Consider the following 24,115-nt stretch of genomic DNA (forward strand, 5'->3'; position numbering starts at 1 on the left):
AATCAGACTGTTATAGTAAAATGCTGTTATAACGAATGACAATTACAGATAAATTTGAATGTATATAAAATTCTCATTCTAATTTTCCGGCTCAATAAAAAGTGGTGTATGCGTGTATGGCAATTTTTAGTGGCATAATTGTAGCTTTGGGGCAATTAATACCTAGATAGTTTTTTAATATACATAAATAGACTTAGAGCCCGTTTGGATTGACTTATAAGTTACTTTCAGTTTTTTAAGTGTTTGGCCAGCCAGCTTAAAGCCATTTTGTACTTAAAATAAGTCTAAAAAAATAATTGGATCCGTTTAGCTTAACATATCTAAAACAACTTATAAGGTGTTTTTTAAGCCAATCCAAACAGGCAGTTATACAATTTTAAACTAGTAAATTTTCTATTTTAAAATACAGTTCAGATTCAACTTCTGAATTCACACTAAAATTAAGTTATTTGACTTTTTCTTTATGGGGTTAAAAAAAAAGGGAATTTCTGGAATTGTTGAGAGGAAACTGGAAAGTAAAGAATACAGTAAGTCGGCGAATGGACAAACTCTAGAGCCCATAAACAGACGGCCCATATTAACATTAGAGAAATCAACGGCCCACAGCTTTCACCACACCCTATATATTTCACAAAACCCTAATCCACACACCTCTCACACTATCTCCATTTTTGCAGCTAGTGGCGCAACAAGCCCTTTCACTTCTCTTTCTAGGGTTTTTGTTTCATTTTAGCGAAAATGGTAAATTATTATCTCGATCTACAATTATTTGCATCAATTTTTTTAATGTGTATTTGTTAATTTGATTTTTTTTTTTTTTTTTTTTTTGTGTAGGTTCTTCCAAATGATTTTGATTTGTTGAACCCACCAGTAGAGCTTGAAAAGAAGAAGCACAAGCTTAAACGTCTTGTACAATCTCCTAACTCTTTCTTTATGGTATGTTTTTTTTTAATGTGGAAATGAGTTTTATGTTTGTGTTATGTTTTTTGGATTTTGAGGTTTATGTTTGATTTGGTTATTTTTTTTCTTGTAGGATGTTAAGTGCCAAGGCTGCTTTAACATGTAAGTTCTTCATCCTTTGGTTTAATATTTTGTTGAAAAATTTAACTTTGTACTTGGTCAGTTCTAGTTTATTTGATATTATTACCATATGGGGATTCAAATAGGTTTTGATTTTGAATTATTATCTCGTGTGACTAAAAGCTTGAAGAATCTATGTCTGAATTGACACTGAAAGTTAAGAGTAGTATTCATGCTTGAATTCATGATATAAATCAAGTGGCTTGATCCTTTCGCTTACTCTGAATCTCTCCACATAAAATGGAACTGACTGCTGTGATGTATAGTAGTATTTTTGTTCCAAAAAACTTGGAGAATATATGTCTGAGTTGACACCTTAGGACTTATGCATTAATTCATGGTAAAGGCATAAGACATAGATAGACACGATAACTTGGCCTTAACTAGAACAACTAAATACTTCAACTTTCAGAATGCACATCTAGACACCTCAACTTGTCCCCACTGTATCTTGTGTGCACCTGATGCTGATGTGGCAGATAAATTTTGGAGGTGTTTAGATGATCATTTTGTAAGTTGGAGTGTTCAACTGACACAGTGGAAACAAGTTGAGGTGTCTAGATGATCATTTTATAACCTGTGAGTGTTCAACTTACCGTACAACCAAGTGTCTGTCTATATATTCTGCCAATAAAAATCACGTAGTTTTACCCTTGTATGATCATCTTAGTCTGAATCCGTCCACATAAAATGGAACCGACTGTTGTGGCTTATAGTTCTCCTGTTACAAAAAACATGGTGAATCTCTCTGAATTCAGACGGAAAATTAAGTAGGATCTATGCTTGAATGCATCACAAAAATCAAGTAGCTTGATTCATCTGTGGTCCTCTTACTCTTAATGCCTTAAAATGGAACCCAACTGTTGTGACTTTATGGTACTTCTGTTACAAAAAAACTTGGAGAGTTCCTCTGAATTCACTACAAAAATTAAGTAGTTTGACCCTTGTATGCTCCTCCTACCCTGAATCCCGCCACATAAAATTGCTCCATTACATTTAACGGAGAGTATTACGAGTTTACTGTTTCTGATCTTACATTTAAAACTTGCAGAACAACTGTGTTCAGCCATTCTCAGACCGTGGTCGTCTGCGGAAACTGCCAGACTGTGTTGTGCCAGCCTACTGGTGGTCGTGCTAGACTTACCGAGGGATGTTCTTTCAGGAGAAAGGGAGATTAGAGAAAATTGTAATCTCTTTAGATTGAACTGAACCTTGAAATGGGAATTTTGGTGCAGTACTCTATTTTCTTATTTAATATTTAGACTTAATTAAGTACAAGTGTTTTTGAGTCTGCTATGACTTGATTATGTTTTGGTTCTAATTTTGTTACCCCTTTTTTTGGAATTGGATTGTTACTATTATGTTATTTCTATAATGTGTTGGTTCCTTGAGATTACTCATCTGTTCTTTTGCCTAGTTGTTATTGTATTTTTCCTGGCAACATTGTGTTGTGATTGTTTTTTTTTTGTTGAGCATGTATGAGTTATTTTAAACTAAATGTATCTGTTGGCCTATGAGGTTTAACATATGCAAGTCCTTGTGCTAGTTCTATTTGTTCTGGTTTAGTTTGATTGTGTTTGATAGATTATCCAATCGAACTTGGAATATTCTTTCAATTAAACGGTGGAGATTATCATATATTAATTCACCAGTTTAAGCAGATCCTTTTATTCACACGCCAGTTTAAGCTATTAGTTCCCAGAAAGCAGTCTTTTATGTAAGGCATAGTGTCTGTTGAGGATGCTCTTGCTTTCCTCTTGTACAAGGTATTCAGCTTAGTTAGGTTTCAATAGAAATGATGCGGTTGCAGTAGTAAGGTGAAGTCTGATGTTTTTTCTTTCAAACCAAGTAAGACTATTGGACCAGTTCTCATAGGGTGCTATTTGCGGTTGACTTATTTTACTCTAAGCTGTTGCAAGGTAAAAGCCCATGCGTTTTGATGATACAACCATTTTTGGCGGTAAGATTGGTCAACGTTGGCATTTTGGTCTCTGTGATTGGAAATTAGTTGATAGGACTGAGTAAATCATTGAAGTGGCAGGTACTGACAGTACCCTCGAGTTCTGAGAGTGAAGTCGCTTTTGATCAGGGATGATCTACCCTTCAAAGTGTGGAATTGTGATATTTGACAATGTTAGGCACAGAGTTGTATTAATCAAGTTTATGATCTACCCTTCAAAGTGTGGAATTGTGATATTTGACAATGTTAGGCACAGAGTTGTATTAATCAAGTTTCAATGCGTATACTTGGCATCGGGTTTGAAAAAAATAAATCTTTCTATCATGTCATGTAACATTTAACAATAACTCCTACACTTCACTGCCTTCCGGAATTGAGAGGGGAAGAGAAAGAAAAAAGGCAGAACTTGGATGTACAAGAATGAGCATGTGTTGTCTGTGTCCATGTGTAGTTTTTTTTTTTTTTTTTTGAAAGCTATGTCAGTCGTAATATGCTCAAGGTGGCCATAATTAGATTATTTACGTTTAAAATAGTTTTCTACAACATATAACGTGAAAAAAAAGATTAGATTTAAGGTTCCATGGTTTGAATTTAATTTAATTTGGAGGATGAAACTTTACAATGTTGCCATCTAAAACGCTTGGTTACGTTTCTTCAAGGTGGCCAGTGAGCTGCCTATGATTTTTAATTAGTTGTATTAATTAATTAGTCAAAAGAAGTGCTTGCCAATGTGTCTCTCACATGAAATGCAATTACAGTACTATGGGGTTGTTTGATTTGCGGACAATGTTATTGACTAATTAGTGAAAGTCTATTTTCTTCCATTCAGATTCAGATTGTAAGAGGACAAGAAATCTCATTTCCTCCTAAATTTGAGGTACTGTATAAGTTTATTTTCACTTTCAACCAAGCAAAGTGTAAACTTAATCCTGAGATATTAAACTTTATCTTGTGAACCAAACGATCCCCAACAGTCTGTAGACCTAGCTCTCCTATGCCTCATTTATATTTATGATTTAAGCGATACTAGTACATATTGTAAGTACAAATGTTTTCATACAATATCAAAGAATCTTAATATGTCATGGTAAGTGATTATGTCTCATTTTTATCAATTTATCATTTTACCTATCATAGATAACCTAATTGTGTAAATACTACTTATTGTTTATCGCTTGTTAGATTTCTTTTTAATAGAAAATATTGTTGGGATCTCAAAGATCTTCTAAAGAACTACTTCGTGTCTGGTAGTGTATGGTTTTACTCTGCATTTCGATCATTGTACTTCACGGGTTTCGTCTAGTCCTCTGAACTTTGTTCGAATAGGTATTTATAAAAATAAATCGAACACATATATTTATATATTTAAGAATTAAATATATATATAGTTCAAGTTAAAATTAGGTAATAAGTACGGTAGCTAGTCCACCGTAAAAGTGGTGAGTCCACATATTGTAGCGAGAGAATGCGAATAATACCGAAGGTATTTCTTCCATAGACTGGGGTGAGGACTATATTACAGCATAAGAGTCTTCTATTCTTCGAGCTTTTTTTAAATACGGATAAAATATTTACAGTAACTTACAGTAACCAAAAAAAAGAAAAGAAAAAATTGTCAACAGTTATCATCAGAATTTGTCAAAAAAAGAGAGAGTAGATTACAATGAAAGATAAATGATGAACTTGTTAGACATCCATCCACTTCAATATAAATCAAATTACAAGGTATATATATAACTTATAAGGATGAAGAAATTGCTGCATTAATTAACAAGACCAAATTAAGAAGACAAACAAGCACAAGCAGAGATTAACAGGAGTAGGAAAAAGCACCTCCATCTTCAACTTATGAAACATATTCAGTTTTTCTTTTTACCATTTGGAAAACTCACTGATTCTACTAATCTGAATTCGTACTGCATAAGACCCATTACAGAGGACATCAAGCTCGCTACCCAATACAGTGATACAATTTCTTTTTCTTTTTTACGACTCGGAGCAATAAAGGCTGAATTTCAGTGGATCATGTCAGTAATGTCACTCTGCCACGTATAAATTATAATACGTCTCACATATTTAAGCCGTCTGCAAAGGACAGTGAAGTAATTGATGATAAAGAAAAAAAAAATGGAAGCCTTTTGTTGATTTTATGAGAACCAATAACCCCCAGTAGTACTATTGCTGGATTCATCTTGCATGTTAGTGTTGCTGCATTGCAGCGGCTGTAAACAATCATCAAAACCGAAATAGTTAAAACTCCCAGCTGTTGTACTACTTGTTGTAGTGTCAGTACCTGCTCCAACTTCTCCACAGGTCATGCCATAGTGATATTCATTGTTTGTACCAAAAGTACCCATAGACATATGATCTGTTAGTGGAAATTGAGTACCTTGACGATCAACTCCCTCACTGAAGTAGTAGCAGTTGCCGCTGCTTGTTATATCCTCTGGCAATGGTGGCAATTCTGTTGATGTTGTATTACTACTATCGTACCTGTAGAGGTGGCATATAACGAGTCATAACCCAACTTGGCTAAGAAAGTGAGACCGTATGTATTAGATGACTCCAATTTCCAAATTTGATTTTGTATGTTTTGAGTTTGTGTTGCATTTTGACTCGTCTGGTTAAACAATTTTTACCAAATAATTTGATATGTTGTTTCGAGTTCAATCCGTTATATCAATTCAACAAACAGATCATTACGTCGTTCGTTTAAACTTGATAGGATAGGTATTTTTTCTTTAGAACTCGAAGGATTAGATCAATTACTAAAAAAATTGGTTGATTTTGTCACATCAACATACCTGTAATTGTCTTCCATATGCATGTCGTAGTTGGGGTTATAGTACTGTTGCAACGCAAATGCTCCACCCCCACTACCACTGTCTCCTCCGACATTATTCACGCTGCTGACGGAGGACTGACTGAAGTCCGTGTAGTTGACAGTAGGAGCAAGAATATTCTCCGTCTGACCGAAGACCAATAAATGTTGTTGTTGTTGTTGATGTTGTAATTGATGTGGATATTCCTCATCAGGGGAGACTAGACAAGTGACAGAATTGCCATGTGGCATGTCGGAGTAGACAAAGTTGGTCCGAATTGGTTTGTTAGATTTGTTGTTAGCGCGCATGGAACGTGCAGCTTTATCATAAGCCAATGCAGCTTCTTCAGCAGTGTCAAAAGTCCCGAGCCAATGCCTTTCTTTCGTATTCGGATCTCTTATCTCAGCAGCATATCGACCCCATGGCCTTCGCCTCACTCCCAAATAACGAAAATTGCTCTGTTTTTCCTCTGCTTTTTGTTTGCCATTTGTGCTCTTATTAGTTGATGAAGAAGTGGATGATCTGATGAAATCCATTCTCAAAAAATTTCAATACAAATGATTAAATTCTGGATTCGCTTCTGTCAGATTGAGAAAAAACAGAGATTTTCTGACCAGAAACAGAGATAGAGACAGATAATACAAATTCTCTTATTTAGTAGTACTGAGTACTGATGATTGAGATGTTTTTTTTTTCTCGACTGAACAGTGGCTGTTCCATACAAATATATATAGATTGAAAAGTCATAAAATGATCTTTATTATTTTAAACTATCTAAGTGTAGCAGTAGAAATCTGTCAATCATGTATCATGATTACCTCAAGTGATGTTGCATGTCTTAGGACTTGCTGATGTTAATCATTTTATGGGCTTATATCTTATGTGTTGCTCCACTATCTTTTTTATTTTAATAATTTAGTATCCATAATTCATCCAACTAATTTCGACTCGCGCTACGTCGCATTTGCTAAAGGAAAATGCGCTCTCTACTATTCTTTATTTTCACTACTCAAACACGGGATCTCTGCTTAAAAGTGGATGGATCCACCCTTGGAACAAACATTTATAGTGATTAAAATGAAAATTCATTTTGTGATCGAAGTCATTTATATAAGGTCAAAATCTCTTTGGCTTCTTCTTGTATTTACTTCTTTATATTTTCAATTTCGTACTATTATATAAATATCAAAATCTAACCGAGCTCGAAATGATTGGACCGTGTTCGGAAAAGTCTAAATTTGATTATAAAAAATAGAATAACCAAAAAATTAGTATGATAGTATTTTTTTTTTTAAATCATCGACCGAACCGAAACGAACCATCCGCTACCAACTAAATAGGACAGTCTTTCTAGCAAATTTAAATACAATGATAGTCATCTTCCCATAAATTAGGTTGGGCCCTCCAAATATTTCTTCCTAAATCCAATTGGGTTCCACAAACCTTGCCTTAAGTACTCATTTGATCATCATGCTAATTATCATATATATCATACTCTTAATACAAGGACTATGATTGTATATTACCTCTACATCATTGTAATCATGTGCATTCTCGTGGTCAATGCATGCCATGCCAACAAATAATTGCCATTCACCTAGCACCGCTCCTCCCAAGAAAAGGAATATTAGAACAAGTTGAAATGAAGGGCTCAAAATAATCAATAAGAAATTTCTTTAACAATCCAAACTTTTCTTAATACACTAAATGGCCTTAAAGTCATCAACTCAAACCTTCTTCCATTACCAAAAGATACAAAACAACATAAGAATTAATTCAATCAAGACATACTATGTGATTTCTTCTTATTTATCTAGGTTTTGATGAGTAACATTATTTGACACTTATATTGGTAGACTGTAGTAGGCATTACGTGACGGTGAAATAGTCAAAATATGCACAAATTAAGCGACAACACCATCATAAAAAGTTTAAGAATTAATCAAGTCAAATGATTTTCATTCAGTCACAGCAAATCACACCATTAAAGCGATAGAACTAATTTTATGAGCCTGCTTTAATCATTTCATAGAAAAAAATAGTGTTCAGTGTTCATTTTCCAGCCATGTCTTTTTTTTTTTTTTTTTTTTTTTTTTTAAATAGTCACTATCTTAGAGTTTCAAATAGATAGGTGAAACTCCGTAATAACGTCCTGAAATTTTAATCGTGATATTTGAATTCATAACAATAGTTATTTTTCGACTACACTAGCTAAAAAGTGGATATCTGTGAACTTTACCCCATTTTATGCATCTTGAGGTTTATAGCCAGGGGCTAACTTACTCCTTTCCATTGAAAGCAAACATAGAATATTTTAAGAAAATTCTAGAAGAGTTGTCCTTTCTTTTACTCTCCTGATTTTCAAAGATAGGGTCAAATAACTTAGTACTAAGGATTGAGTCATGTTGGAATAACATGCACAAGAGATTAACATATTCTTTTTCCACGTGGTGCACAAATCAAGCAACCTATCAGGAACATGATTAACTTATAATATGGCCACATAAAATGAAGTGTGAACATAAATTTTCTATATGTATAATCAAGAATCTTTGGTCTACATTAAAAATAAATAACTCTAGTGATAATTCATTTAATGAGTATATTTACTTATGATTTTGTGTGACATGTGAAAGTGATATAGCTCTTATTATTAAACTTGACCAGATTCTATTAATCACATAAAGCTCTTGAAAACCAAGGCCCACTGTCTCCATAGAATAAACAAGGAATCAATTTCTGAAAAAATTAAATTAAAAAATCATTTTAGAAAATCCAATTTGATATGGGAAATTCTAAGATAGCTGAATGCTCCACATCATTGCTAAAAAAGTGTATATACTTCAGTCATCATTTGAAATATATAGCTTGATTAGCATGCAATCATTTAGCTCATTCGCTTAAATCTATCATACTTACTCTATCTCTTGTTTGATTCACTACACTTTTCCAGTATTCATGAATGCACAAAGCAAAACAAATGTCCTGGATATGCAAGTCATTTTTAATCTCTAATTCTCAACTATATGAAACTCTCGTCTTAGAAATACAAACAAACAGCAGTATCTTCCAACTTCACCAGCAAAATATTCATTGAATGGTTATTTCATCAAAGACTAATGGCATAATACATACACAAGCTCTCAAACTTGGTCTCAGCTGGCAAGTACGCTCTCTAACTTTGGGTGTGCACAAGTAGGCACCTCAACTTGTCTATACTTTGTCAGTTGAACACTCCAACTTACAAAATGATCATCTGGACACCTCCAAAATCTATGCGTCATGTCAGCATTTGTGTTTACGTGTTCAATTTTATACAAGTTGAGGTGCCTACTTGAGCACACTTAAAATTGAAGGGCATACTTGCCAGCTAAAGTCAAGTTTGAGGGCCTGTTTGTTTGTGTATTATGCCAAGACTAATAGAATTGAAAATCTATTTCTATGAGCTGATAATCATTTCAAGAAAAAAATCTCTGTTTGCTTTAAATGGGTATTAAAACTCAAGATGCATAATATGCTTAAAGCAGGCCCATAAAATTATTTCTATTTACTTAATGGCCAGTGATACTGTTATAAATACTTATTATTTTGCCAAATTTGCAAATATTGTACTACAGCTTTAATGGTTGTGCTTTGCCGTGACTGAATAAAAATCATTTGACATGATTAATTCTTAATTTTTTTTATAAGGATGTTGTCCATGCTAATTTGTATGCACCTCGACTATAACGATCACTTGCTACCTCCCCAACATAGATGCCAAATAACTTTGGCCCCCAAGACTTAAGCAGATAGCATTTTACCTAATTCCGGACAAGGCGTAATCCTCGAGACGCTGGGCATAAACCTATTGCTATTTAATTTTTGGTGTCTTATAAAATAAATATTAAAAGAAGGATGATGATCTAAAGAAATTTCTCATTGATTATATAAGTTTATTTTTTCTAACTGTTCTTCTCTTTTTTTTTTCTTTTTTTTTTTTATTTTATTTTATGGACGGTGGCAATTATTTGTTGGCATGGCATGCAAAGAACACGAGAATGCACATGATTATAACGATATAGTGGTAATATACAATCATAGTCCTTGTATAAGGAGGAGGTTAGATATGATAATTAGCATGATGATCAAATAAGTACTTAACGCAAGGTATGTGGAACCCATTTGGATTTAGGAAGAAGTATTTGGAGGGCACAACCTAACTTATGGGGAGATGAATATTATTGTACTTAATTGGCTAAAAAGATTGTTCTATGTATATAGCTATTAACATTATATTATTCTCCACACCCCCAAAAATTATCACATTTATCAGATGGTGCAAGCAGTGGTGGATCAGGATTTTCACTCAGGGGATTCAAAAAAACAACAAATATAAAAAATAATGTTGTCAATGAGAATCAAACCTTGGACGCAATGACAATTTTGAACACCCTTGATCGCTTGAGCTAACCTTTTGCATTTATTCAGAGTATTCAAAAGTTAATATATGTACATAAACACAGAAAATCTACCCTATATATACACTGTAAGTTTTTGCCAAGAGTGTTCTGGTGAACACCCTCGGCATGCTCTAAATCCTCCCCTGGGTGCAAGTAGTATGCATTGAGGATAAAGTGCGGAAGGTCGCGAGATGGTTTGGACATATTCCATATCGATTTACAGATACATCGGCTCCTAGGTGTGAAACTATGGTAAGTGAAGGTGTTAAAAGGGAAAAGGGTAGAATAGAGTCACATAAAGAGAAATTATCTTAAATGACCTATAAATCCTTAGGATCACTACACACGTAGCTAATAATAGGACACAATGGAAGAAAACAAATCCACATATAAGTGATATATAGTTGTTGAGAATATGTTTTAGATTTGTTAGAGTACTTCTAATATAAATTTTATTATTAATATTTATATATGTATATGTAACTTAGTTTTTAATTTTATGTTATTTAGTCTAATGATGATATCAAATGAGCTTAAATGAAAAAGCAAAAATTCATATAGCCAGCCTAACTTGTTTGGGATTGAGACGTAGTATTTATTATTGTTGTTTTCACTTATTCGTAGGCAATTTAACCAATTCGGATTCACATGTTGAAAACATACAAAGGAGTATTAGTGCTCCCTACTTAGGGATGATTTCATTCACGTGGCTCGAACTCGATACTTTTACCATATATAAATGTAATTCGTGCTAAGGTGAGCACGCTCCAACGAACTCTATATTAAAAAGATTCACCATATTATGACTATTTTACACTAGTCGTCAACCTATCCCAATTTCTCTTAGCTTGAAACGGATAAGAGCATAATTTTACCAATTTCAACAAGTTATATGCTCTATTTTCTATGTTCCTGATCCTAAGGGAGGAAAGGGGGGAACAAGGGGGTTTATCTGAACTTCCTGTCGTATAGAGTTAAAATTATTTTTTTATGTATACATTAGATGTTGTATATCTTGGCTTTTTTTATATGTATATTTCTTTATATTTTGAATTCTCTTAGTAAAATTTTTGGCTCTATCACTACCTCATCCATAATGTGATATTAACACTGGAGTACTATTTTTTAGTTAACTTGATTGACTAAATATTTTTATGCACCTTTAGGGGCCGTTTGGTTGCCGGTACGAGTTATGCAGGTATTAGTAATGCAACAATTAGTTATGAAGGGCTTAGTTATTCATTTACTAGTTCTCGGACACGTGCGTTGCAAGTGTATTCTATGCTAATTAGTATAAGCTTCTTAAACCAATAGAAATAATATTAGAATAAGCGTGTGATGATTAGTTGCACAAAGTCTGAAAGAGAAGAACGAATGTTGAGATTGATAAATGGCGAGTGTATACGATTGATATTTATTGTCATTGCAAAGCACAATCTAGAAGAAATGCTATCGAATGAAGTTGAAAGGATATCTCAAGAAAAAAAACAACAATTCTTTAACAATTTTCTTTTCTATTACTTCTAGATAATGAAATCTTGAAATTGGACTGGGTAGTTTTTAAAAGTTTTTACCAATAGGATCGTTAGGATCGTTTAATTTGGCTTGATTGTCTTAGTTCTAGGTATAAATTTACAAAATTAAAAATTAAATTAGTCATACAGAAACTCAAAATTAACAATATATATGTATATTGTGCCATCAACAGTAAACACCTTTAATAAATATAAAGCAATCAAATATTAAATCTGGTTAATCAGATCAGCTTGGTACGTTAGGTTATTGAAAAGAAAACTTTTCATAACTATCTACCTAATAAAATAAGTGAGTTTTTTCACATTTGATAATAAAATAAATTAACATAATACACCTTGAAAAGATACTTTTTACCATCTTAATGTGTTTAAATTGTCGATAGAGATTAAAATATATACAATATCTAAAATTAAGTATCACACTAATTAGTTCCTATCAATTAGAATCACAAAATTCCCTAAAAAAATTTGGATTTTATTCTCGACTTCTTCTTCCCCCATGCAGTCCATTCACCATTTTTCTGATCCTTCACTCTCTTTAATTTGCTGACTTTGGCTCAAAAGATTCTCCTCTCGTCATCGTATTCGTCTTAATTCCTAAACATAATGAAAACATATCGATTCTAATCCAATATAATGGGTTATATGTTATGTATAAAATACTATATTATTGTTATATATCAACTTTATTTATATAAAATATTGTTATGTATTAAGCAGACCAAATCAATCAATGCAAAAGATAAGAATATTAAAAGAACGGAAAATGAATGAAGAAATTCTCGCATCTGCTCAATTTCAATGGAAAATCAAACAAAACAAATTGTGTAATAGAAAACAAAATATGAAGGTTAGAAATACAAGCAATGGACAAAAAGGAGCAAAAGAGAACGAAAATTAAGTGTAAAATGAAGGGTAAGCAACTTAAATGAAACAGATTAGAATGAGCTTAATTATAAAGGAAAGCTAAGTAAAGAAACCCACATGAAAATAATGTTCGAAAACAACATCTAATGATTTTGACAATGCAATTTGAAGTGTTGTTTTGGGTTTTATAGAATGTAAAAGGATCTGAAAAGTTATTTAACTGATGGGAGGTGAAAGAAAGGACAAACTGTGAAAGCTAAAGAACCAGAAAATTAAAAACACTCGTAACTCAAATAACTCATACTAATTGTGTAGTAAAATGCTGATGTGGTTGTCTTTGATGTAAAAAACTGAGGGATTTCCTTTTCTGGCTCAAGGGCATAATGGCATATGAACTTTGAAGGGTATTTTCGTATTTCGACTTTCAATTAAATGGCTTCCCACTTTTAATATTATATGATGATTAGTAAATCATGTATTAGTTATTCCATCTTCTATCTATATAAAATAATAAATAAATTAACTTATACAACATATTCTTTATATGGGATTGTAAATGATAACCGAACACCGTATTTGTGTGCTGAATTTTGTATAGAGCAAGTAAAAACAATACTCGCTTCGTCTCAAAATATTTGTTGCATTTTTTATTTACACGCCCCTTAAGAAAGCATTTATAAGGATATCATTTTGACTATTTTACGCTATTGACATATTTCATGTAATATTTCCTCAATAAATATCTACTCCATCAATGGTGAACCTCTTAAATGTTGATAATTAATATAAGGGTAAAATGAAAAAAAGTTATTTAATTTTGTCTTGGTTAAATAAAACGATAAATATTTTGAGACAAATATTTTTAGTAAAGACGACAAATACTTTGAGACAGTGGGAGTACTAGTTATGCTAGTTTAGTACATAAATAACTTTCTTTCTAACGAGCAACCAAACGACTCCTTAATGAATAAAACTTAAACTAAACCATCAAATAACTTGATTTGAGCCCACAACATGATTAACGTCAGACAGTCCTAAGACTTGAAACATCACTTGAGATAATCATGATTCATGATTGACAGATTTCTTCTACTACACTTAGATAGTTTAAAATAATCATCATCATTTTTAAGTCTCACTCTATATATATTTGTATGCAACAACCATTGTTCAGTCAAGGAAAAAACATCTCAATCATCAGTACTCAATACTAAAAAGAGATAGTAATTTGTATCTCTGCCTCTATTTTCTGGTCAGAACATCTCTTGTTTTCTCAATCCATCAAACAACGGACAGAGACAAATCCAGAATTTAATCATTTGTATCATATATTCCCAAAAAATGGATTTCATCAAATCATCGTCCACTTCTTTATCAGCTAATAAGAGCACAAAACCAAGAAAGAACACTGACAGTACTAAAAGTGGCAAACAAAAAGCAGAGGAAGATCAGAGCAGTTTTAGATATTTGGGAGTGAGGCGAAGGCCGTGGGGTCGATATGCTGCAGAGATAAGAGATCCAACTACGAAAGAAAGGCATTGGCTTGGGACCTTTGACACTGCTGAAGAAGCTGCATTGGCCTATGACAGAGCTGCACGTTCCATGCGCGCTAACAACAAATCTAACAAACCAACTCGGACCAACTTTGTCTACTCTGACATGCCATATGGCTATTCGGTCACTTGTATAGTCTCCCCTGACGAGGAATATCAACATCATCATCAGCAGCAGCAGCAGCAACAACAACAATTACTGGTCTTTGGTCAGGCCGAGAATGCTCCTACTCCTACTGTCAATTTCGCCGACTTTAGTCACTTCTCCGTCAACAGCATGAGTGGTGGTGGAGACTTTGCATTACCGCAATACTACAACTCAAACTACGATGTGCATATGGAAGACAATTACAGGTATTCAATCGTGCCATAATTTCATAAAGATTAAACTGTTAGAGAGAACACACTTTTTACTACTACTCTATTTAGTTGTCCTTACCAACGACCTGACTCTTTTATCTGGACCAAGAACGTGAAAACTTTTTCGAGTAATATGTTGAGATAGGTCGTGAACCCGAGACACTATCTCCTCTGATACCCCATTGAATTGTATGACCATATCCCTTGGCGAAGTCAGGAATTTGTTTAAGAATATTCTATATATATATATATATATATATATAACCTATATACACATTAGAATTATTTCCAATAAAGGGTGTTCAACTATCTCATTTAAAAGTTTAAACGGTTTGAGAGAATATACCCTTAGTTATCTTACTAGGTCTTTTAAACACAGGTACGATAGCAGTAATACAACATCAACAGAATTGCCTCCATTGCCGGAGGACATAACAAGCGGGGGTAACTGCTACTACTTCAATGAAGAAGTTGTTCAAGGTACTCAAATGGGATATAGCAGCAGCAGCAATAGCCTTTTGAATGAAATGATAATGCCAATGGCTACTTTTGGTACTAGCAATGAATATCAATATGGCGTGACATGTGGAGAAGTTGGAGGAGGAAGTAGTACAATCACTACAACAAATAGTACAACAACAACAGCTGGGAGTTTTAACTATTTCGGTTTTGATGATTGTTTACAGCCACTGCCATGCAGCAACAGTAACATGCAAGATGAATCCAACAACACTACTACTATGGGTTATTGGTTCTCATAAAATCAACAAAAGGCCTTCCCAGTGTTTTTCCTTCATCATCGTTTACATCACTGTCCTTTCCAGCCGGCTTAAATATGTGAGAGGTATTGTAATTTGTAAGTGGTAGAGTGACATTGCTGACACGATCTACTGAAATTCATCCATTGTAGCTCCGATTCATAAAAAAGAGAAAAAAGTTACATCATTGTCTCTGGTAGCGAGCTTGACATCCCCTGTAATGGGCCTTATGCAACAGGAATCCAGCTTAGTCGAATCAGTGAGTTTTACCAAATGGTTAAAAAAAACTGAATCTGTTTCATAAGTTGAAGATGGAGGTGCTTTACTACTCCAGTTAATTTCTCCTTGTGCTTGTTTGTATTCTTAATTCGGTCTTACTAATTAATGCAGCAATTTCATCATCCTTATAGATACCTTGTTCTGTACTGAAGTGAATGAATGTATAACAAGTTCATCATTTTTATTTAATTCAAATCTCACTCTCTCTCTCTCTCTCTTTTTTTTTTTTTTTAGTTGACAATTCTGGTGATACTAGTTGACAGTTATTGCACACATTCCATCCGTATTAATATAGTAGCAAAGATCGTTAATAAATTCTTAATATTGTAACAAAATAAGCTTGAAGAATTGAAGATTCTTATGTTTTAATAAAGTACTCACCCGTCTATGGAAGAGAAACCTTCATAGTTCATACTATATTACACTTGCATATATTAAGTACTAGTATTATTTGGCTCATGCTAAGTCCGGGCTAAAGGTGGCAACCGGTTCTTTATAACCGGTTTTAACCGGTAACCGGACCGGTTAAACCGGAACCAGAACCGGAACCGGTATAACCGGTTAACCAGTTCCGATTAACCGTGTATTAGTTTACCGGTCCGGTTCTATTTTTTTTTATAACCGGAACCGGTTAAATCGGAACCGGACCGGTTAAACCGGTTTAACCGGTTAAAATTTAAAAAAAAAAAAAAAAAAAGCCGTTGGGCCGTTGGTAATGGACCGTTGGCAACGGTCCATTTGCAAAAATGGCCGTTGCCAAACGGTCATTTTCTTAATTTTTGGCCCCCAATTTTTTTTTTAACACTTTAACCCATCCCCCACCCCTATATAAACCCTTCTTCATTTTCATTTTAATTCACATCAATTCACTCTTCTTCATCTTTCTCTCAAATCTCAATCTCTCAATTATAGTTACTTTACAATAATTAGCCACAAAGTCTTATTATAGTTTCAACTTTCAATTATTAATTTTGCAATTATAATATTGTTGGTGGAGTTGGTGATTTTGTAACAATCCGAAGTAGCTTTGGTGGATTTGCAATTCTAGCCGCCTTCGCTTTGTTGGAAATTAATCCGGCAATTTGGTACCTTCGTTCCAACTCTATCTTTAATTTTTGCAATTTAATTCTAGCAATTTATTTTTCGCAATTTAATTTACGCAATTTAATTTACGCAATTTAATTTGTTGTAATTTATTTTCTTGTGATTTATTTGATTGTGATTTAAATTATTTCTATTTAATAATGTCAAAGAGATTAAGACGTGGTGCCGGTAGTAGTAGTCGTACTGTTAGGGGTGCGCTTAATGAGGAAACATTTGTGGAAGAATCACCTAATTTAGGTATTGATGTTGGTGGAAATAATCCACTTTTAGGTCATGAGGCAATGCAACAACATTTTACCGACACTTTTAATGAAGACTTAGATGATGATGATGAAACACAACCCCCCGAAAATCCCATAGGAGATACAAGTCCTGCACAATCACATACACAAGACAAACCGCCTAGAACTCGTAAGCCAACAGCTAAAGTTTGAAAATTTATGACTAAGAATAAGGAAAACCAATCAGCTACATGTACCCTATGTGGACAAGTATTTAGTTTTAAGCAAGGAACTGCTAAGGATGGTGGAACGGGTACACTAAATGCTCATATGAGAACCAAACATATGGATGTTTGGGGAGAGCAAACGGGTTCAAATGTGGGGGGGATTCAAATGACGATAGACCCACGAACCGGTAGAAATTTTAAGTATGACAAGAAAAAAGAACGCGTAGAAATAGCTAAAATGGTAGCTTATGATTGTTTACCATTTTTCTTTTCCTCGGGTTTGGGGTTTGTTACTTACATTCAACGTTGTTATAACCCGTTAGTTGAGGGTATTCCTAGAAGTACTTGTAGAGCCGATGTTATAGATTTGTTTAAAAAATATAGATTTTATTTGCGCCATGTATTTAATACTTTAAATTGTAATGTTTGTCTTACCGCTGATTTGGGTCTTAGTATTAACCATTTAGATTTTTTTGCTATTACATGTCATTGGGTTGATGACAACTGGGTTGTGCAAAAAAGAATTATAGTTTTTTTATACGACGAAGGAAAAGGCCGTCACGATGGAAATTTTTTAACCGATTCAATGTCTACTATAATGAGATTTTTTAACATTTATAGAAAAACACTTTGTATTGCTTTAGATAATGCTTCTAATAATACAAAGGCAATTGGTCTTTTAAAAAGAGAAATAAACCCTCCTCTAAGAAATATTTTTCAAGTAAGATGTAGTTGTCACATTTTAAATTTAATTGTTAAAGATGGTCTTGTGCATTTTGATGATTCTGTTCAAAAAGTTAGAAATGCTGTTGCGTTTCTTTTTTGTAATGCTAATAGGGGAAGAATTAGAGATTTTAAGAATGCTTGTGTGGAAAATAACCTTAGACCTAGGAAAATTCAAGTAGAAATTGAGACTAGGTGGAACTACACTTACATTATGCTACAACAAGCATATGAGTATAGGATTCCCATACAACAAGTTCACAACAAATATAATATTGATAGTGAAGATTGGTTAACTTTTAGGCATTGGGAAGATGTTAAAGAATGTATTGAACTCTTAGAAATTTTTTATAATGCAACTCTTGCTTTTTCTAGACAATTCTATCCCACGGTAACCGGAATTTTAGCCTATTTAGCGGAAATAGCTAGAGTTTTACAAGAGTATAAATATAAACCCGATTATCAAGTGACTATTTTTGAAATGATAATCAAATTTAAGAAGTATTTTTGTCCCATCCCAACTTTATTTATATTGGGTTCCCTTTTAAATCCTTGTTTAAAAGTGTCTTATACTAAAAATTTGGTTAGTCAAATTTATACATTTTTAGAAATTGAAGAGGGAGTTCAACCATCTTTAGCTGAAGCCGATCTCGCTATTGATGATGAGTTTAGAAAAGTTTTTACTCATTATTCTAGTTTGGAAGAACGTGCTACACCCGTTGCTCCACGCCCTACTACTTCTCAGAGTAGCAAAAAGGGCTTGTCGGGTTTAAAAGTTTTACATTCACAACCTACTTCTTCTTCTACTGCAAACTTTGATGAATTTAACTTTTATTTGATGCAGCCAAATGTGGATATCAGCCAACTGGATGAGGTGGACGTCTTAGCATGGTGGAATAAGTACAAGGCAAGCTATCCGGTACTTTCAAGAATGGCTCGAGATATCCTTACGGTTCAAGTATCAACCGTGGCTTCGGAGAGCGCATTTAGCCAAGGAAGACAGCAAATTGGAGACCATAGACATTCATTATCCGGCTTTAGCTTGCAAGTACTAGTGTGCATTCGAGATTGGATTAGATCGGAGCGACGCAACCAAAACTCAGAAGCGGAGGAAGGCGAAGAGGAAGAAATTGAAGATTTGATAGCTAGTGGACCGGACCAAATGGAAGACTTTGAAGATATTTCCATGACCAAATATGATGTGGGGGAAATTAACGAAATGGTTCAAAATTGGTGATTTTATTATTCTACTATTTTTGTACAACTCATGTATTATTTGCAAGTTAAAAAAAAATACAACTTGCAAATAAATGTTATCCAAGAATGAATAAAATATATGGCTCATTGAGCTTTCTTCTATTTACTTGTGTTCATATTTTTACTTTTATTAAGTTAGGAATATACCTAAAATATACTAAGAATACACTTATAAGTATATTAATTTATATAGTATACTTAAACATATATAAGTATATATAGTATATATAGAAAAAATAGTATATATAGTATATAAGTAAGTATATATAGTATATATAGTACATATATATAAGTATATATAGTATATATATTAAGTTATACACATATATAAGTATATATAGTATATATTATATATAAATATATATAGTATATATATTAAGTATATATACTTATATAGTATATATAGTATATATGTATATATAGTATATATATTAAGTTATACATATAGTATATATATTAATTTATACATATATATAAGTATATATAGTATATAGTACATATATATAAGTATATAGTATATAGTACATATATATAAGTATATATAGTATATATAGTATATATATTAAGTTATACATATATTTAGTATATATATTAAGTTATACATATATATAGTATATATATTAATTTATACATATATATAAGTATATATAGTAAGTTATACATATATATAAGTATATGTAAGTTATATATATATATATATATATATATATATATATATATATATATATATATATATATATATACGAAAAACACTATTCTGTATTGCTGACTTGCTGTCAGGCTGTTAGTCAGTAAATATTTACACTTTAATTATAAAGTTGTATAACATATGTAAATATACCTACAATATACTAATAAATACTATAATATATATATATATATATATATAATACAAAAAAAAAAAAAGATTTTAACTACTCCAAACCGGACCGGTTCCGGTTTGGAGTTTAAAACCGGTTAATCGGTTCCGGTTTTTTAACCGGAACCGGCCGGTTCCTTAACCGGTTAACAGGTATAGTCCGGGCCCAAACTACATTAAAATTTATATTTGCAACTCATTTTTTGTGTTTTTTTGCCACTCTTGTTTTTGTTTTGTTTTTGTAACAATATATCAATCATATAGGTAGTTCGACAATTTCTCGATGTTTCTAAATAATTAAATCATGTAAAAGTTTTTATATGTTAGAAAACAACATTTTTCTTAGAGTATATTTAGACTTCCTTTTGATTTTCAAACAAATGCATGCACCAAAATTCTTCTCCTTTTTATTTTACTAAATTTTTTGCGATTAAAGTCTTTAATGATGTAAATTGATTGTTACCTTATTTTGGATTAACTTTATTATTTTTTTCTCAATTAAACTTAACCCATTTTTGGGAACAATATTTACGGTATTCAAGTAATATAAAAAATATTTGATAATACAGATTATTTTATGATGACGTCAATGAAGTTAACTTATAAATAAAGATAGCTTTTCAAAATTAAATAATTAAAAGTCTTGATATGACAAAATATTTTGTAGATGTTCCTTCAGATTAAATCATATAAAAGGAATTAAAAAGTTAATGAAATTAAATGATATTCTTACTTTAATCTTTCCTTTTCCCTATAAAAACCATGTTAAAAAATGAATTTTTTTACCTTTATTTAATTTATTTTGTAAGAAATCTATATTGTAATTTCTCAAACGTCTATGTAGTTTGATTATCTCATCTTTTATAAATATTTCGATATTCAAAAAAATCACTCTCATTTGCAATTATTTAGTATGATTATTATTTTGAGAGTTAAACTGATTATTTTTTTCAAATATTTTTAGCTATATACTCTATAATATAATTTTTAATTTAAGAACTAAACATGTGCTAAGTTAGAAAGGTAATGTCATGATAATTTTTTTACTTGTCTATAATGAATTTTATAGAAAAGGATAATTTGAAACAAGTTAAATAATCATTTTCACATAAAAGTAAGACAACAAATTTTTGGATCAATTTTAAATTTGGATGAATAAATAGATATTTTGTAGTTGTCACTATCACTTTTTCACATCATTACTCCTTGTAGCATTTAAAAAGCCATATAGTTAAGCAAATTTACCAAAGTGGGTGAGAACTTTCAAAGTAATTAAAGCTTCAATTAGGAGTAAAATGGATAAACAAAAAAATTGTGAGGATTACAAAACTTTGAGATCCTCTCTTATATATAGTAGTAAAATATGGTTATTTGTAACAATAAAGTAAGTTATAACACGAAGAAATACTCCTTCCGCCTAATATTACCAATTTGAGCAATTCCCAGAATAAATTGAAACTCCAATTACATTATTTCTAAAGACTATATTCCCACCTGTCAATAATCCTCCATACTTTCCAGACGTTATGAATTCTTTGTGAAATTGAATTAATCGAAAAAGGGACATTTCAAATTATCTCCAGGCATAACGAGAAAAACACCTCAAGTTCCTTGCAGCGCCTTTAATGATGAGAGAAGGCAATATCGAAGAGAATAACTCAAGCACGCTGCCTTACCTTTGCTTTATCGACTTCAAAAAGAGATCCATATCTCGTAAGCTAGGGAATGGAAGGTAAGTAATTACATGCACCCAATGTTTATATCAAATCAAAAAATCTAACTTTTGCAGTTGGAAATTAAAATGAGAATACATATCGCTTAACCATCAGGGGCGAATCCCTGTATAAAAAATAGGTCACGCGAACCCATGGTGACCCGACTAAAATCGTTATAATGTATATAATACTTAAAATATATCTAATATTAACTGAAGGATGGTCAAATTAGACTGAGTGGAGCACTGGTTAAGTGTTGTGTTTAATTCCTAAAGGTTGTAAGATTGAACCCTACTAAACGCACTTTTGCATTTTTTTTTATAAAAAAAAAATCTAAAGTGAACTCATCCTCCTAAAAGCCTGAAGTCAGCCTCAGTCAATGAAAGACACTAGTCTTGCATTCATTCTTTTCATGTAAAAAGTAAAGGATGGAGGGGACAGTAATTACTCGTATAGTGGTTTGTTTTTTCCAGCCATCTAATGTCACTGTTCTTTTTTGGCATAGCATTTGTTAGGAGACCGAAAATTATGCAACCTCCAAGAAAAGAATTAAAAGGGGACTAAGAAAAGCAATAGCAAACAAATAGGAAGAGAATATCCAGCAAAAAGTTAGTAACTAAAAACTTTACATCATAAAAATAAGACATTCATAATTTTACTTGTTTCAACATACATTTGGGCAGAATCGGCAGATCAACAGATCATTTCAACAACTGTCTCATGCATGAAAAAACAAAATACTGAAAAGAAAAATGAAAACAATAACTAAGGAAATCCAAAAGGGACGATAGAGGTATTTGGTAGATGAAACAACGTTGGCTGCTCCTCGCATCCTCAGATCAATTGGCTCTAAATCTGATCGAAAAGGGAAAATTTCTTGAACAGTAGGACATTTATCAAGTTTCACCACGTTAAAGCTCTTGTCTTGCAACTTGTAGAATATAACTTGATAGTAATCTTTCATCAAAGCAATGTCTGCATTATAAAATCCAACCGGGGTTGGAAATTTTGTCATCCCATTTACAGTTTCAATGTCCGCTTCCTTTTTAAGCTCCCAAACTTGTCTCCCATTCTCGAAAACCCAAAGCTCCATCCCTTTTGGTGACAAACATGTAAACCCTAGCTTCCCGTTATACTCCATAAGTTGGTTATATCGATAATCTTCGTACTCAAAAGCAGGCTTTGGAAGAGAGAATCTTGGAAAAGCCTTATCTCCATTATAGTTTAGAGCTATCACTAGATCATCTGTTAGTTTGACATAAACTAAACCACTTGCATTAACTGCTGGGGTAGACATGTCGAAGTACAATTCTTCAGGGACCAACAAATCTTTTCCTCGCCTCCACTTCCAAGCTACTGAATCAAAAATTTCACAACATAAGTAATCGAGCCCCAGTTTCCTATAATGATGATAAAGAGTCTGAGGAGACGACAATCTTATGATCTTGAAGTGCAGAGGATTTGATCTAAGTACAATGAGAGCAACTTTGACAGTAGAATAACGCATTCTAGGATTAGGCAATTTCATCCATTGCTTAGTACTCGGCTTGCAAACGTGATACCTGTACTCGTTTTTCGTTCTTCTAACACAACATAGGATCCCTTGCTTTGTGGAGGCCACAATCTTCATGTCAAAGTCGTCGTTGGAAAAATTATCTCGAGGCTTTACTTTATCATCAATAGGGAGATGGAATGGGGCTTTACTATTCCCTGAACACCCATCCATTGATACAAATTCTGCTACGTGCTTCGTTCTTGATATTGTCTGGACGAAGTATCCTGAGATATTTTGACTCCTTCCACAGAATTGTGGCATGAAGTTTGATTCGAAAGTCAAGTCGTGCAATTCTTTGTTAACAGCCTTGCAAGTGTCCAGTGTTTTCAAAGATGTTCGGGTTAGTATCTCGAAAATTATTTCAGAAGGAAGTGGACAAGAAGAAGAAGTCATTGTATGCATGGAATGAAGGCAAGAGAGAAAAAGAGCAAATCTATGGTGATGGACGAGGTGTAGGGTCTATGTATAGCAAACGAATAGGTAAAGAGTATTCCTAAATTGAGTAGGAAAAGGAGGTGAAAAAGCTTTTCTACGGTTTCAGACAATTCAATACTTATTTGGAAATTAGTACTAGCACTCTCTCCTAGAACGATTAGGACTAGTAAATTTCATTAGGGTAACAAAATTTTGTAACGAAATTACTTCTTCTTTACACGTTTGCTATTTAGGGAAAGATGGTTTCGATACAAATTGAGAAACTTACTTTAACACTACTAATTGTTATAATAGTCAGATTATATTGCTGGTCCTTTAATTTTATTTTTTCTCCTACAAGAAAAGGAAACTGTTAAAATCAAA

General features: G+C 32.7%; 4 protein-coding genes across 4 annotated transcripts; 2 read left to right on the plus strand and 2 right to left on the minus strand.

The window, feature by feature from the left end:
• Positions 1-585: 585 nt before the first annotated feature.
• LOC132614666 (small ribosomal subunit protein eS27y) lies at positions 586-2,476 on the plus strand. The gene is made up of 4 exons (XM_060329180.1): positions 586-741; positions 835-936; positions 1,034-1,062; positions 2,132-2,476. The coding sequence occupies exons 1-4, from the start codon at positions 739-741 to the stop codon at positions 2,256-2,258; spliced, it is 261 nt and encodes an 86-aa protein (XP_060185163.1). The 5' UTR covers positions 586-738; the 3' UTR covers positions 2,259-2,476.
• Positions 2,477-5,187: 2,711 nt separating this feature from the next.
• Positions 5,188-6,398, minus strand: LOC132613377 (ethylene-responsive transcription factor LEP-like). Its single transcript, XM_060327387.1, has 2 exons — positions 5,845-6,398; positions 5,188-5,533 (listed from the first exon to the last, which is right to left on the minus strand). The coding sequence occupies exons 1-2, from the start codon at positions 6,396-6,398 to the stop codon at positions 5,188-5,190; spliced, it is 900 nt and encodes a 299-aa protein (XP_060183370.1).
• Positions 6,399-14,047: 7,649 nt separating this feature from the next.
• Positions 14,048-15,380, plus strand: LOC132613378 (ethylene-responsive transcription factor LEP-like). The gene is made up of 3 exons (XM_060327388.1): positions 14,048-14,383; positions 14,474-14,613; positions 14,999-15,380. Exons 1-3 carry the CDS (start codon positions 14,048-14,050, stop codon positions 15,378-15,380), a joined length of 858 nt encoding a protein of 285 aa, XP_060183371.1.
• A 7,100-nt stretch (positions 15,381-22,480) lies between these two features.
• On the minus strand, positions 22,481-23,710 carry LOC132613379 (uncharacterized). Its single transcript, XM_060327389.1, has one exon. The coding sequence runs from the start codon at positions 23,708-23,710 to the stop codon at positions 22,481-22,483; it is 1,230 nt and encodes a 409-aa protein (XP_060183372.1).
• Positions 23,711-24,115: the final 405 nt, after the last annotated feature.

Source organism: Lycium barbarum, chromosome 10 (assembly GCF_019175385.1).
Source record: "Lycium barbarum isolate Lr01 chromosome 10, ASM1917538v2, whole genome shotgun sequence".
NCBI lineage: Eukaryota > Viridiplantae > Streptophyta > Magnoliopsida > Solanales > Solanaceae > Lycium > Lycium barbarum.

Bases quoted from the DNA above. Each gene is read 5' to 3' on its own strand.
- LOC132614666 (XM_060329180.1), top strand. The intron at 937-1,033 runs GTATGTTTTTTT...TTTTTCTTGTAG, and splicing joins CTCCTAACTCTTTCTTTATG to GATGTTAAGTGCCAAGGCTG. The intron at 1,063-2,131 runs GTAAGTTCTTCA...TAAAACTTGCAG, and splicing joins TGCCAAGGCTGCTTTAACAT to AACAACTGTGTTCAGCCATT.
- LOC132613377 (XM_060327387.1), bottom strand. From the start codon at position 6,398: ATGGATTTCATCAGATCATCCACTTCTTCATCAACTAATAAGAGCACA. The intron at 5,534-5,844 runs GTATGTTGATGT...CCACCTCTACAG, and splicing joins CATATGGAAGACAATTACAG to GTACGATAGTAGTAATACAA.
- LOC132613378 (XM_060327388.1), top strand. From the start codon at position 14,048: ATGGATTTCATCAAATCATCGTCCACTTCTTTATCAGCTAATAAGAGC. The intron at 14,384-14,473 runs GTCACTTGTATA...GTCTTTGGTCAG, and splicing joins ACATGCCATATGGCTATTCG to GCCGAGAATGCTCCTACTCC. The intron at 14,614-14,998 runs GTATTCAATCGT...TTTTAAACACAG, and splicing joins CATATGGAAGACAATTACAG to GTACGATAGCAGTAATACAA.
- LOC132613379 (XM_060327389.1), bottom strand. From the start codon at position 23,710: ATGACTTCTTCTTCTTGTCCACTTCCTTCTGAAATAATTTTCGAGATA.